This window comes from Podarcis gaigeae, assembly GCF_964106915.1.
Source record: "Podarcis gaigeae genome assembly, chromosome: 1".
Classification (NCBI taxonomy): domain Eukaryota; kingdom Metazoa; phylum Chordata; class Lepidosauria; order Squamata; family Lacertidae; genus Podarcis; species Podarcis gaigeae.
The window spans coordinates 100,431,894-100,446,893 of record NC_139678.1 but is presented as its reverse complement, the minus strand read 5'-3'; the positions used below and the strand labels follow the sequence as shown (position 1 = coordinate 100,446,893).

General features: G+C 41.9%; 1 protein-coding gene and 1 long non-coding RNA gene across 11 annotated transcripts in view; one reads left to right on the top strand and one right to left on the bottom strand.

The window, feature by feature from the left end:
- Positions 1-15,000, top strand: part of GTDC1 (glycosyltransferase like domain containing 1) — a 202,457-nt gene that overhangs the window by 184,222 nt on the left and 3,235 nt on the right. For all 7 annotated transcript variants that reach the window (XM_083710835.1, XM_083710833.1, XM_083710839.1 and 4 more), the window contains 2 exons: positions 3,634-3,704; positions 4,416-4,507. In XM_083710835.1, the coding sequence (XP_083566961.1) occupies positions 3,634-3,704; positions 4,416-4,507 (163 nt within the window). The remainder of the gene's footprint in view (positions 1-3,633; positions 3,705-4,415; positions 4,508-15,000) is intronic.
- The window catches only part of LOC310833396, an 18,240-nt gene continuing 10,216 nt past the window's right edge, over positions 6,977-15,000 (bottom strand). For 2 of the 4 annotated variants that reach the window (XR_014558675.1, XR_014558677.1), the window contains one exon: positions 11,940-13,201. This is a non-coding gene — a long non-coding RNA (uncharacterized lncRNA). Of the gene's footprint in view, positions 7,309-11,939; positions 13,202-15,000 lie in introns of those variants that run through there. The other 2 variants (XR_014558674.1, XR_014558676.1) reach the window with 2 other exon arrangements.

The window sequence follows — 15,000 nt, the reverse complement described above, 5'->3', positions numbered from 1 at the left end:
ACTTACAATAACTAATTTTAATCCCATCTGCTAAGTATGACAACATTAGCATTTCCACTTAATTAAAAACACCCTTAAAGCAGCAATGTTTTAATCACTCCATTTTATTTACTCTCCTCTGGTGTCACTTATAATTGTAACTTTTTATTTTTTTAATAATGAGGGGTTTTTTTCTTCCTCTGTGCATCACACAAAAAAGTGCTGTCGATAATTAGCAGTCTTCTGTTATTACTAGACTCAGGTGTCACAACTGTGTCTCATCCTCATTACAGTAAAAAATTTCACCTATCAGATTCATTATTGCCAGATAATGCAACTGAGAGACTTAGCAGGCCCTCCAGAAAAGTAATTCAGCCAAGCAAAATTATCAGCTAATTATATTTAGAATCAGAAGCCCAACAACTATTTGCAGATAAATTGTATGAATTGAAGGGAATAGATCTGAATATTAAGATTCATAGATTTAGCAGATGATTTCTTAATTGGAATATAAAGGTCATTTTAACAATGGGACTCTGTTGTTTCACTGGGGATATTCAGGAATCAAAACTGAGGAATAGCTGCAGTTGCAAAAGATTTGAACTTAGCACAGAAGAAGCTTGAAGCAGGTCTGGGCAATCTCTGGCCCTGCTGCTGCTCTTGGAACTCCAGCTTCCATCACACCCAGCAGGCCCAATGGTCAGGGATGTTGGCAGTTGAAGGCCAGCAATAGGCCACAGATTTCCTTATCCTGGGTAGAGAAACAAGTTAGGTCATTGCCACACTCCATAGATCTAAGTCTGTATCTATGGGGCCCCTATCTGTATTATGTGCAAGCCGGGTTACTGAATGTGGGGTTACATAACTTCCCTCATAGTGTCTCTTCTCGTATGTATATGAGGGACCTGCATTTTGAGCCTGTTTCCAGGTGCAGATCGCCGGCTGAACCTATATATTTAAAAAATGGATTTGGTTTTTTAAAAAGCTGCATTTTGTGCCACCCATTGTGGCCCCATTCTTCCCAAACCCTCTTGGAGTATATTGGCATGACGTATTTATCTTTGCATCAGTATGTAAGGTCATTTTCAAATAAAAGGATTAATTCCAAATCCTTTTTTTTTTTATCTGTCAAATTACATAAATATTGAATCCTGGTTTTACTAATTTGTGAGACGGACAGAGTCCTTGAGAAGGACTCTTCCTACACAGTGTTTTAAAGGTGACTCTTTAAACTGCAGCTTGGCCTGATGTTCTCTTTCAGGGAAAGAGATCAATTTGAAAATCACTTGCTTTTACATAATTTCATGATCTGAGGTATATCGCTAAAATCTCCACAGTGCTTTTTTTTTTGGGGGGGGGGGGGAGAGCAGCAATGAAAGCTTCCTTTGAAAATCTCTGCTCTTTGACAGTTATGACCCAGCAGTAATTTAATGATCAAAAATATAACCATCTTCTCGGCTTTTAGTAAGTATTTGCCTTTAAATAAGGAGTATGATCCATGAGGATGTGTGTGGAGATCTGCTTTGAAGGATTCCCAGTGATTCAATTAGGACCCTTGTTTCCAATTACACCATACATATTGCATGGTCATGTTCGCAGGCAGCGTTGAGGGCTGGTGCAGGAGGGAGGAGAAATGGGAAGTCTGGGTATTCCTCTCATGTCCCCATTAAATCCTTACCCCTCACTTGTTGCAAGGTATCCATAATCCTAAATTTGTGCCCATTGCATTTGGTGATGTCATATTGGAAGTCCTTAAGAGTTCGGTTGTGGTGTACATTTTGAATTCAAAAAGAAAGCCCTACCAGCTAAATTATAGTCAGTGGCAAATACTTTTTTCTTTCTTTTTTCTTAAAAAGTGAAAAAGAAAAATGCTGGAAAAACAAAGCACACATCAATAAAGTGAATATTGACATGGCCTTCATCTTTCACAAAAGGGAGGCGAATGCTGAAGTTAGAAAAGAAAAGACGGTCCTTCAGCATTTGGGTGCCAATTAAAAGAATTTCAGAAAATAAATTTTTTTTTTTAAAAGGAGTTTTCAGTTTCACTGCAGGATTTCCGACCGACAGATTTTACAGCTTTATCTTTAAAGTTTACTGTATATCCGATGATCGGCCATTATGCAAGGGGGCAGGGGGGCAGAAAAGCTAAAGCAGTTGTAACTCAGTTCATAACTGTGTGGAAAGATTAACAAAAATGCTTTGCTGCAACGCTCTAGCATTGTTTTTGCATTTGCCTGCTGAAGCCATGAAGTTGCAAATTGTGTCTTAAGCGTGCCGCTCTGCTAATCGCTTAATAAATAAATAAATAAAAACCCCACGACAATGGAGTGCTTGGATAATGTATTTGTAAGTAAAGGTTAGGTTACAATTAGTAATTAAAAGTATATAGGCATACACATATAGCTAATCTAAGATGGGTTCAATCTATTATGCATTGCCAGACGGCCTTACACGGTGTTTACAGAAAGTCACTGAATTTATTCACATAAAGATCATGGCGGTGGCAAAGAGGGAGAAACCTACGCCATGCCAAGTGAGCACTTGAACTAGAGCTTTCTAGGCTGAAATCGTAACTCCACTTACCTGGGAGAAATCCCGATTGAATTTGGCAGGGCTTAGGGTTACAGCTCAGTCAGTTTCCTGCTCGCAGCAGAAGCAGGTAGTGCCCAAACCACTTTTTCAAACATTCTCGGTGTTTAAACATGGGGAGTCCAGGAGGAGCAGGTCTGGCCCTATCATTAGGCAAAGCGAGAGCATCACCTCAGACAGCAGATGCCGAGGAGCTTGGAACAGAGTTGTGTGTGTCACCCAGCCTGCCCTGAGCCTCCCAAGCTAAGCAGTTCTACTCGGGTATGGTATAGGATGCTCTCTGTCATCTGTGCTTTCAACCCTCAGTTGCGTTAGTGTGCGTGGATCACCCTGTCACTGGGCCACAACTACTGGCTGCAGTCCAGTACACGGTTACATGCAATGATGTCTCAGGACTCTGCTATTACAGCTGCAAATAAAATGTTTTAAGTGTGCTTTAAGTGCAATATACAATGTGACACTAGATGGCGATGATGAGCCTTATGGAGAATTCAATGTATTTTTAAAAACACTTTTTTTTTTTAAAGCATTTTAGGAACGTTTTTTATATGTGTGCAGATTCCACCTCAATGATTCTAAAGAAACTTAGATGTGTATAACCGGCTGCTGGATTGCACTGATGGTTTTTTCATACCAGTTCCTTCATGTTTGTGTTTGACAGCATTTTGGGAAAAAGAAAGAAAGAAAGAAAGAAAGAAAGAAAGAAAGAAAGAAAGAAAGAAAGAAAGAAGGAGTATTGTGGGTTCCCCACGTCCCCCCAGTCACAGTCTGCTGATTATGAAAACGTGTTGAGCAGTATTTCTTTTTTTTAAAGGAGAGCTGCGTTTTGATTTATTCAGTGAACAAAACATATGCTTGCTGTTCTGTTCTATGTAATTCATGTGATCAATAAAATTATCTTTTAAAAAGAGCAACTTTGGCATTTAGGGAGATTACACTGATGTACAGGGAATACGTTTGTTGCAGCCAACTTCTGTGCTGTTGGCCCAAAATACGCTTTGGAGCTCAATAATGTAATAATGGTACATAATCTGCATTACCCTCCCTTTTTTTCTTCTTCCCCAGGATAGAAGCTGTGCACTGTGGCTGCTATCCGCTCTGTCCCAAAGCTTTGGTCTATCCAGAAATATTTCCAGGTAGTTTCCTACTTCTGCATTTTTTCTGCTGTGGTTTTAATTTATAATTAATTCTAAAACGCAAAGTTTGAGAATAAACTTAAGCAAGAGCAATTGTTTATTTGGCAAGCTACCATGTTAGCGCTGAGGAATTTTTTTAATGTGTTTTAATACATTAGACGAAGTTTATATTTACCATCTGTTCTTTCAAGATAACACAAAAGCAAGTTTTGAAATAGCATTCTTCATTGTTAGCATACACAGTCTATAGTGATAGATTTTATTAAAAAGGTCGCTTCGGAAGCGATAGCTTGCAGATTTTTTTTTTTTTAAAGATGACATACAGAGAGAGAAATTTAGGCCTGAAAAATCACACCAAATTATTTAAACAATTTAATACTTAATAATATGCAACCCTGCTACAGGATACACACTAATGTAGTACCAGTCCTTTGAAAAATCTCATCACTAAATGTCTCACATATGCATTGTGTTACATTAGAATAATGTATTTTAATCACCCAAAGGAGATGTCTAAACAGCACAACTACACAGTCTTATTTAGCATTAAACATCCTTGTGAGCTGAGGTAACCTTATAAAATCATGCTTAAATAATGTAAAACACGAGGCGGCACAGAGCAATATGCATTTTTAATTAGTAAAGTGACTAATATCGAGTGTGTGCTTTGAGGTTTTTGTTTCATTAAAAATGTATCTGTTTTTCCTGCAGCTGAATATCTGTATTCTACACCTGAACAGCTTTTTAAAAGGCTTCAGAATTTATGCAAGAGACCAGACATTGTAAGGAAACATCTCTATAAGGTATTTATTCTGAATAGGTATTCCAAGGTATTGTTGTGTATTGAAGAGTACAGACCAAAAAGGAAAAAAAGAAAAAAAGGCCCCCTCCCCTTCCTTCTAAAAAGGAGAGAAAACCAGAAAACATTTAATTAACATCCTAATGTTTAAAGGAAACATGCTAGGGAGGGATATTAGTTGTTACACTAACAAGGATTAATTACACTAGATGCCAGTTGTATTAACCTAGGGTCTTATGAAATACGTGCGCTTAATGCATGCTACATGCTTTTTTTAATTTATTGTTTTCTAAAATGACTGTCCTCCATGTTTGAACCCAAGAGGCTTATAAAAATGAACCTGGATTAATTTAATTCATTAGTATAAAAGGAAAGTGGAAGAGGGATCCTACAATTATACTAATGAGGATAAGCTTACCTCCCTATCTTAATTTAATCTCCACTGGTGTGTTCAGGTGACTGACCAGGTGAGTACCACATCTCTTCTGCCTCTGTTTTAAGGCTGTTTTGTTACATTTCAAAGAAAACCCTTTACAACACCAGTACGCAAAGAAGAGAATCACATGGCACAGTTCCTGCTTCAAAGAACAGCTACCCGAATCCCCACTTTCTCTCTCTCCTGGAAACATCTAGCAAGGCCGAATGCGTTGCACAAGATGTCATAGCATTCTGAGTTTTCCCGCTCTCAAAAATGATAGCCAGTGAAGGGTAACAAGAGCAGGAATGCTCATCATGCAATTGTGACAGGCCACATGCTTCAGGTCACCAGATTTTGGGGCGTGAGGTGTGAGGAGAGAATCATAAGAAGTGTGGGTTGTGCAAAAAGGTGTAGGCTTAGGGAAAAGTCCAGGCTCAGTGGCGGAGTCCTGGTTCATGCCCTGGTATCTCCAGGTAAGGCTCTGTCTGATGCCATGAACAGGTGCTGCCAGTCAATGTAAGCCACACTGAACTAGATGACCATTTGGTGTGGTCAGTATAGGGCAGCTTCCTATGTTCCTCAAAAGTGAAGAGATGTGCTGGAATTCAGTGTTGTGCTAAGTGGGGTGTGTTTGCGGAGAACAAGGCTCACTTATGCCATGGGACTTTCCCCCCTCTTCCCCCCAACCTCCCAAAGAAGATTTAGGGGAGTCGAGGAGGGTAAAAGGGGGGGGGAGTCCTTTCGTGTAAGTGGTCCTCGTTCCATTCACAACAGCTTAGTTGAATCCTGCCTTGTGGGCATCAGTTATTATCTGTTATTATTGGGGCTCCAAATCCTGAAATATCCTTATGGACTCTTACTTTGTGGACCTTATGAACCTTACAAACTTTGCTTTGCATTGACCCATTTTAATTTTCGACCTCAGCTGCTTCAACCTATGATTTTGCTACTCTATGTTTTTTGTTTTCAGTTGCCTTTGAAAATTGGGCAGAGGTGGCTGGAATTTCACAATTATTTTGCATTGGTATTGGGAGGAAAGGAGTCGTTGCATTGACTCCTTGTGTCTGGATTATGTCTCAGAAGTGTTTGAGTGTAATTTGGGGTGCCAGTCTTAATGTCTAAATTTCAGAACAGCCCGAGTCCTGTAGAGGCTGCTTCCTTCCCCACGTCCCATCACAATTCTTAATATAGTCCTTTCTTAATAGTGGTGGCCAACTTTGAATGACAAGGCCATGTAAAACAGCATTCTTGGCAGCTGCACCGCAGATGAGAAGTCTCATTCTCCAAAGTCTGCTGAAACCTGAGCATCTGCTGAGTGCAATATAAGGGCTTTTTAGTGTTGCTGTTTGGTAGGTTGATGTTAACCAACTGGAGAGAGCATCTGAATTTTCATGAGCCTCCACGTCAATATTTTCTACTAATTCCATGTTTTCAAATGGAAGTTGTTGCCTGCCTTCAGCCTTTGAAAGGGGTGGAAATAAATTTCGGCAAATTTAGATGCAGTTCACAGTGAGGTTCTCTTCCACATTCTTCATTATTCTAAGTGGATACTGTGCGTGGTATTGGTCTAATGAGGCTGTCATTCATTTGGAAGGTGCCTGCACTGGAAAACCTCCCTATGGCTCACGGCTTCCCATGTGCTTGCAAAGGTCCCATTCATTTCTATGGGGTATGGGCAGGAGATGGGACGCAGGTGGCGCTGTGGGTTAAAGCCTCAGTGCCTAGGACTTGCCGATCGAAAGGTCGGCGGTTCGAATCCCTGCGGCGGGGTGCGCTCCCGCTGCTCGGTCCCAGCGCCTGCCAACCTAGCAGTTCGAAAGCACCTCCGGGTGCAAGTAGATAAATAGGGACCGCTTACCAGCGGGAAGGTAAACGGCGTTTCCGTGTGCGGCTCTGGCTCGCTAGAGCAGCAATGTCATGCTGGCCACGTGACCCGGAAGTGTCTCCGGACAGCGCTGGCCCCTGGCCTCTTAAGTGAGATGGGCGCACAACCCCAGAGTCTGTCAAGACTGGCCCGTACGGGCAGGGGTACCTTTACCTTTACCTTTATGGGCAGGAGAACTTGCCAGTGGCTTTCACAGCTTCCACTCGTGCAGGAGAATGTCATGGCACACTATACCCTGAAAAAGCAGGTGGTATCCTCATTCCAGGATGCCAATATCAAGTAACTGATATTTGTAACAATGCTAATAAATGCATTCCTGACAATACAACTGGAGGTGCATTCCCAAATTATCCTGTCCGGGATAATGGAGTGATATAATGCCTGGTCCCTACCCCAGAAGTATCCCTGCCTACGTTTTCTGTACTTCCTTTCCCAATGCAGCAAATCTGTGCAAGAGAATTAAATGACTCCACTCTCTCCATGTTCAGTTTTCTCTTGTGACCTAAAAGTGGACATTTACATAAGGACAGACCGAAAGAAAATGTTGTTTCTGCAGGAAATGGTTAAACTTCAAGAAAAAAAAAGAGGAGAGAACCAAAAATGCAATTTAACACCCAATTTCAAGCTCATTATCTTTCATTGTCTATTAACTTGGCAATGGTTCAGAAGGTAGCTCATAATAGTTTAAAATGCTGACTGAACACTTCCACTGCTCAGCATTACTTCTTGAGTCAATACTATTGCATAGCTACACACGGAGGCTTCAAAGAGAGAAAAACAATCCTTAAATTTTTACCTTGACATTCGCTCTTTCTTCGAGTTCAGCTAAATAGTTTTTGCTGCCCTGCTAGGGCTTGCCCTTTTGTTGTGGCTGTGGTTCTGTGGCTTCGGTGTGCAAGAGAGACTGGGGTGTGTGTGTTAAAATGCAACATGGGCAGGACCAATGTAGATGCTTGAAAGGGGGTAGGATTTCCAAATTGCAGCTCAGGAGTAAGAGATGTGTGTTATACAAGCCCTGCTCAGTAAAATGCTTCGTTTGCTTCAAGTGTCTCCTTCGGAGAACGTACTCCTTGCTGAATTATTTATAAGTAGAGTTACCGCCACAGACATGGAGTAGTTTATCACATCACTTTGGGCAGCATGTTAATAACTCTAGCTGAATGCAAGTTTTAATTGCTCGTTGTGCAGTGGCAGTGGTGAATGGTGCTGGATAGGGCAAGGAGAATACTGTCAGAAGGGTCAACTTTAACCCCTGACTAAGAGCTTAGCTATGGGAAAGAAATGTACTCCCTTCTTGAACTCTGTTAATGCGGGATCATACTGTAGGTGTATAGATTTGTTCCTTGTGTTCTTTACCATTCCAGTGTCTTTTATCATACCTAAGGCTACCAATTGTTTGTCTCATTCTTGGTCATTTTTTTTAAAGTAACCAAGAAATGAAACTATTGTGGGACTATGAAGGTAAGTTGTCCCCTATGCAGATACTTTTGTTTATCCGTTAGCTTGTTTTACAGTGTTAATTGTAACAGGTGCACTGGAACAAGAACACAAGAGCCCTCTTCAGGCGTTACAATTAAAAGTGTGCCCCACTGCTGTTCTTACCACCCACTTCAAGTTGGAAGGCAACCTTCTGGAGTGGAGAATCTCCTATACAGTTGTACCTTGGTTCTCAAACGGAATCCGTTCCAGAAGTCCATTTGACTTCCAAAACGATCAGAAACCAAGGCACGGCTTCCGATTGGAAGCTCCTGCAGCCAGCCAGAAGTCGTGGAAGCTGTGCCAGATATTTGGCTTCCAAAAATAGTTTGCAAACCGGAACACTCACTTGCAGGTTTGCGGCATTGGGGAGCCAAAACGTTCGAGAACTGTTCAAAAACCAAGGTACAACTGTATTTGCTGAGGCTTCCTGTGCATTTCAGCATCTTAATTTTTCAAGATTCTAAAATATGCAGGAAGCCTCCAGAATATGGAATGACTCCCCCCCCCCCCCCACTGCAGAAGATGGCTGGAAATGGCAATAGGAGAGCATCTCATGTGGTTGTTCAATTTCCGACTGTCACCTCTGAAGCAGGCTAAGGTGCCTTTGCATTATGTAAACACCAACAATCACAAATGGTTGGATTTCAAGAAGTCTGACTGGAACCCTGCTTGATCAGTGTGGGTCTTTCTGTCTCTTCCTCCACTGCACGCCCCCTCCTGAGATTGGGGAGATACTCAGAGATACCATAGGATAGGGAAACTGGCAGAATTGCAAGGGAGGGCCGCCTTGCATAAGCAGAAATGATCTCCTGCTTGTGCAAAACAAGCCATATATCATCATAATTATGAGTTTTGGAGGGATTGGGATGAATGCCTAAGCCCCCTTATAATTCTTGGAATAGCCGGGCTAACTTTGTGGTGAGGCGATAGCAGAGGTGGTGGACCATTAAGGTGAACAAAGGAGGGTGCTGTGTGTGAGATGGCAAATGGGTGAGCCCTCTCCCTCAACTCATGGGTAGTTAGAAGGACAAAGGCAGAATTGAGAACAAAGATGTCAGCAAGAGGCTAGAAGTATAAAAGCGACAGGCTGGGAAGCCAGAGAGCCAGAGTGATTTGAATCCAAGGCTGCAGCTACAGCTCCCATCATCCCTGACAATTGGCCATGCTGGCTGAGGCTGCTGGGAGATGGAGTCCCCCAACATCTGGAGAGCCACAGGTTCCCAATCCCTGCCCTCTGCCCAAGGCTTTATAGCCTTATCTCGTTATCTCACCCACCCTTCCAAATTCCATTGTTCTACGCCCAGGGATGTAACTTTCCTCCTGGACAGCTGTCCCAGAGGTATCGTATATATCCTGTTTTTCTTTTTGCTTCTGTTTTTAGACAGCAGGAAGAAAGAACGCCTATTTTTAGTGTTGACTAAGGTGAACAAAGTATGAAATACTCTTGTTTGCTCTTCAAGTACTGTAGTTATATTTTATTCTGCCGATATAAAGTGGGCAGAATCATTCCAAATCTGTCTCCACTCGCCTGCTCTGACCCACTCTTACACACCCATTTCTTGACCAATCCTTTCTCATACCCATGTAATATACCCACATATTCCCCCTGCAGTCTAACATCCTTGCCCCCGCACTAATCATCTTCAAATGGCCAGATCTCTCAGGTGCTGCTCTTTGCCTTGTGTCCAGGATCATAGTTCAGTCTTCAGGGGTTGCATCTAATGAAGTCATACTTAAAGTAGACCCATTTAAATCAATAGACTCAGCTTAGCCGTGAGTAACAAAGTCCCTTGATTTCTGTGGGTCTGCTCAGCATGACTTAGTTGAATACAACCCCAGGTATTCTGCTAATTTGCTTGCCATAATTTGAATTATAAGTAAAAACTGGGGGAGGGGGGTATTTGAATCACAGTACAAAGTGCCCCTCGCTTGGCCAGGTCCCAAAACATTGCCCTGCAGTTTGAGGATATCTTGTTTCTTCTTATTCTTAAAACACACACACAAAAAAAAAAAAAAAAAAAAACAACCCACAAAAAACACTTTTACAGTGATTAGTCATTTAGAGATAAAAATGGAGCAACATTCTGGTAAACAAAACCTGAATATCAAATAAGAGTGTTTCATTCTTTTATACTCCTTGGTCATCGGGGGGGGGGGGGACTGGTGTTCTTTCTTGCTGCTGTTTTAAAACGAAACAACAGCAGCAACAGGACATATAAAATATGATTTTTTTGTTGCCTTCTCTCTGTGTGCGCGCTTTTGCTGCAAGCTTATTAATAATATAATCTAAAACAGTCAAATGCATTACTGCATTAGTTTGTCAATTATATGCAGTGCCTGTGCCAACTTATAAAGTTAGAGGCGAAAAGGGAGGCAGAATTATGCTTGCTACAAAAAGGCAATCAACTTAAGCAATAAGGCACAAAAGCGTGTAGGGTGGGTAAGCCTTAGGTGCATTGTTCGCTACAAAGTGAAGCCAAGTATTACTGGATGTTGATGTCTATCAGAACACAGAGCTCCGAGCATGTTGTGCATGATTTAGTGGCAGTAAAATCCAAAAGCAACACCCTTTCCCCTAAAAGCACACATGTTCATAACCTCTGCTCTCTAAATCCAACAAAATAGGTAAAATGATACCTTTTATTGGATTCACTTCTGTTGGCAAAAGGCTATGCAAACTTTCTCTTGTGAACATTTCAGTGTATGACTCAAAATGAGCACAATAAAAGTTAACACTTTTTACTCCTTGAGTCAGTTGCCTTTTCCGTGGCAGGGTTTTGTTGTTGTTGTTGTGTTTTTAAAATAGCATTGAATATAATTTGGGATATAGTTTCCCTAGGATACCACAAAGGCAGAGAAACAAAATGGTAATTGTAAGAGCTAAATTCACTACTGTAAGACTAAATCCTTAAGCTCCTATCTCCATGATAAGTAGCCAAAGTGTGTGTGTGTGTGTGTGTGTATACACACGTAAATATCTACGCAAGTAAATAAATAGGTACCGCTCCGGCGGGAAGGTAAACGGCGTTTCCGTGTGCTGCTCTGGTTCGCCAGAAGTGGCTTAGTCATGCTGGGAACATGACCCGGAAGCTGTCTGCGGACAAAAGCCGGCTCCCTCGGCCTATAGAGCGAGATGAGCGTGCAACCCCAGAGTCGGTCACGACTGGACCTAATAGTCAGGGGTCCCCCCCTATATATATATATCCTCCAAAGTTTTCAAGTTCACTTCAAGTGGATTAAATAAATTCAATTATTTGATCTAACACATCCGTCTTCGTTAGTCTTTCTTAACCATGGCTTTGGGTTAATCATAGCATCCTTCTTAATGTTTGCATTTCATTGCCTGCTTTTGCTGAAGGTTTCTTGGAGTTCATTACTGCATTTGCATGGACAGGTTTTCTGGGCTTGGATGAACTCATCCAAAACATCTGAAGTCCCCTAAGTATGACTTTGAGATGAATGCACCACTGACTGGGTGATATTATGTACACCACCTCTGTGCGCCACCTGTGTGCTGTTGTTTCCCAACCTCACAACATACCTTATTTCCTAGAGCCCATGCTTTATATTCTGTGCTTCAGTATGAAATGGTAGAGAAGCATCAAAGGATAAATACCTGGAAATCAGACACACGTTCAAATGATTTTTTCCTCCCTGCATCTAAGTTTTGGCATGCCCTGATACATATCTTGTACCCCTTCTTCATACATTTCTTAATGATCTTCTACCAAACGAGGCTTTTAAGTAATTGAAGTAGCAGGTTGAAGACTTTATCATTTCCCCACTTCCCATACATTTATTGATAGAAAGACTACATAATCCTTATGTGGGCCTGCAGAGGTGAGGGGATGAGAAAAGGACACATCATGCTTCCTTGAGAGCATAACAGGACAAATATCCTCTTTCTCACAGTTCTGTTGGACCAGATAGTATGTTGAGGGTGGTGCTGAAGTGGGAAATGGTAATGCCTTCAAGCTGCTTTAACCCCTAGAGAAAGAAGGTTGAAGGCCCCATCCTCAATGTGGGTTCATCTGAAATTCTTCAGAGGAAAACTTCATTCTGCAGTCAGCAGATCTGGAATATCAGACAAACATCCTTGAGAGACAGCTTGTCAATCCCTCTTGGCAGTATGCTGCTGTGGGGGAGACCTTTGGAGGCAATCTGGAACACATGCTCAGCTTATGTAGAGCAAGTGGGAGACCCACCTGGCTTCACATCTCCAATGTCTAGACAGATTGTGCATCCTGGAACTTGTCCAGGAAACCACAACGCCAGTGCACAGAAGATTGTGATAGCCGTGAAGATTCTTTGGCAGATAAACTGGTATGGCAAGCTTTACCTGGGGGATATAATGTCTGTTGCTGGTGGGATGTCTTCATCAAGTTCATTGTGTAATAGGTGAACAATAGGTGGTGGTTTCTGCTTATAATAATTAGTAGCTGCCCTGTGCATAGCATTGCTTGGGAATTCTCTAAGAAACCCCCAAATCAGTGCAGTTTTGAAAGGTTCTGTCTGCCATCTTGATTCAAAATGACATCCAGTTGTATTCAAACATAGACAGAAACCGCCAGAATAATCATGCAAAATTTGGTTTAAATCAGTGCATTAAAAACAACAACTGCAGTCCACCATCTTGTTTCAAAATAACAACCAATATTATCCAGATTTAGGGGGGGGGGAGTGCTCCTTTATCTCAGGAACCATCATGCAAAATTTGGTTACAATACCTTAAGAGAGGTCAAAGTTCATAGAGAACAGATGAGCCATTTTCTAAGACATAAAGTAGATTTATTTATTAATACCCCACCTTTCTTCCATCATGACAGTGTCCTTAGGGTTCCCAAGCAGTCTCCCATTCAGGCCCTCACCAGGCCCAGACCTGTGTCACACCCTTCTGGCCTTGGAAAAATCTGAGTCTGAAAGAGATAACAACAAAAGTGTAGCCCAGTATAGTGGCACCTGCACTTATTAAGGCACATTGCAAATAATCATAGTAAGCAGGTACTCCAGCTGTCAAAACACATGCACCCTTCACCCTTTGTGCCTTTGTTTTTTCAGTTGTAGCTTCTATCTATCTATGGGGTGATTTGTTCTATAGAGGGACAAACACCACCATAGCTTTATCTCACTTGAAGAAGAAGAAGCAATTCATAGTCTAGGAAACCCCTAGCCTAGATAAATATTTTGTGGAAGGAAACCAATGCAAGGAGGCAGAGCAGCCCAAACACATGCTCAGAGTAAGAAGTACGAGGCCAAAATCTAGAATGAGATGGATGAATCCTCAAGGGCTGGGAGCAGAGACTGAGTGTGGAAGGGGAGCAGGCTCCAAATGATGATCTACAAAATTTTCTATGAGGATTCAGATTCTTTGGGTGTGCAATCTTGGGATTGCTTTTCATCAGGTTAGTTTTAATTCCCTTGTGTGCTGCTAATTCTTGTTTTCATCCGTAAGCCACCTTAACAACCGTCCAGGGGAAAGGCAGGGTATAAATAAAAATATAATGAATAATAATATTCCAGCTCAAAGGGACCAATATGAAAAGGAAACTCTAAAGTTACGCGAAAGGTGCAGCCGGGAGCAGGGCCTCCTTACAGAGTGACAAAACCTTCAGTTATAAAAGCAAGGACATCTTACTTTCTATTACAAAACTATATTGGGAATACAAGCTTCCAGCATTCTTTAGGGAGGGAATTAAAACTGGCTGATGAGTTAGAAATGTTTGAGAAAGGGCATCTGAGCGCATAGGGAAATAGGCGAAGAGCCGAGTCTTTTGAGCCCATGGAACATGGCAGGATGGGGAGGAAGAAATAAAACAGTTTTTACAAGGGATGATCATTTAATTTTACAAAAGGGATGCTGACAGTAGATTGCAAAAGTCACTGGTGACCTCTTTCCTACTGTTTAATTCAGCCGATCTGTGGCAAGCATGCTCCCCCCCCCCGCCCCCGCCCCAAAGAAGGATGGCTTTGTTGCCAGACTCTTCCTCCCAAATGGGAGTACTAAGTTGTGCAACGGAATAGGCAGAGGGTGAAAGTACGACCTCTCCGCATACAATGAAAATTTCACCATGGGTCATATTTGTGCTGTAATATATCACAAAGAGCAGGTGATGATATTAAAGCAATCTCCCACTTCCCACCATTTCCCTTGCATCTTAGCACTTGAATTTTCACTGTCCTGTCGGTGAGTGGTTACTGCTTCCTAATGCTTATACAAACTGCCTGGCTTTGTTGCCCAGGTTAAATAGTCTTTCAGTAGCCTTCTCACTTGTCAGTCACAACCTGCCAGTGGGATGTGCATCAGTTTTAAAAATAAAATAAAAACTGCATTTAAGTCGCCTTTCGGTTACAGTGGTACCTTGGGTTAAGTACTTAATTCGTTCTGGAGGTCCGTTCTAAACCTGAAATTGTTCTTGAAGCACCATTTTAGCTAATGGGGCCTCCTGCTGCTGCCGTGCTGCTGGAGCCTGATTTCTGTTCTTATCCTGAAGCAGAGTTCTTAACCTGAAGCACTATTTCTGGGTTAGCGGAGTGTGTAACCTGAAGCGTATGTAACCCGAGGTACCACTGTATATTCCTAGGACCCCCATGGGGCAGTGGTTTTACCCAGAAGCAGGAGGTGTGGTAGTGTGTGAGAACACATGTGGGTATGATTTGGAGGAGCGTAAAGTAAATCCCTCCTGCATGTAAATATAGCAAAGGAAACAGCAGGATA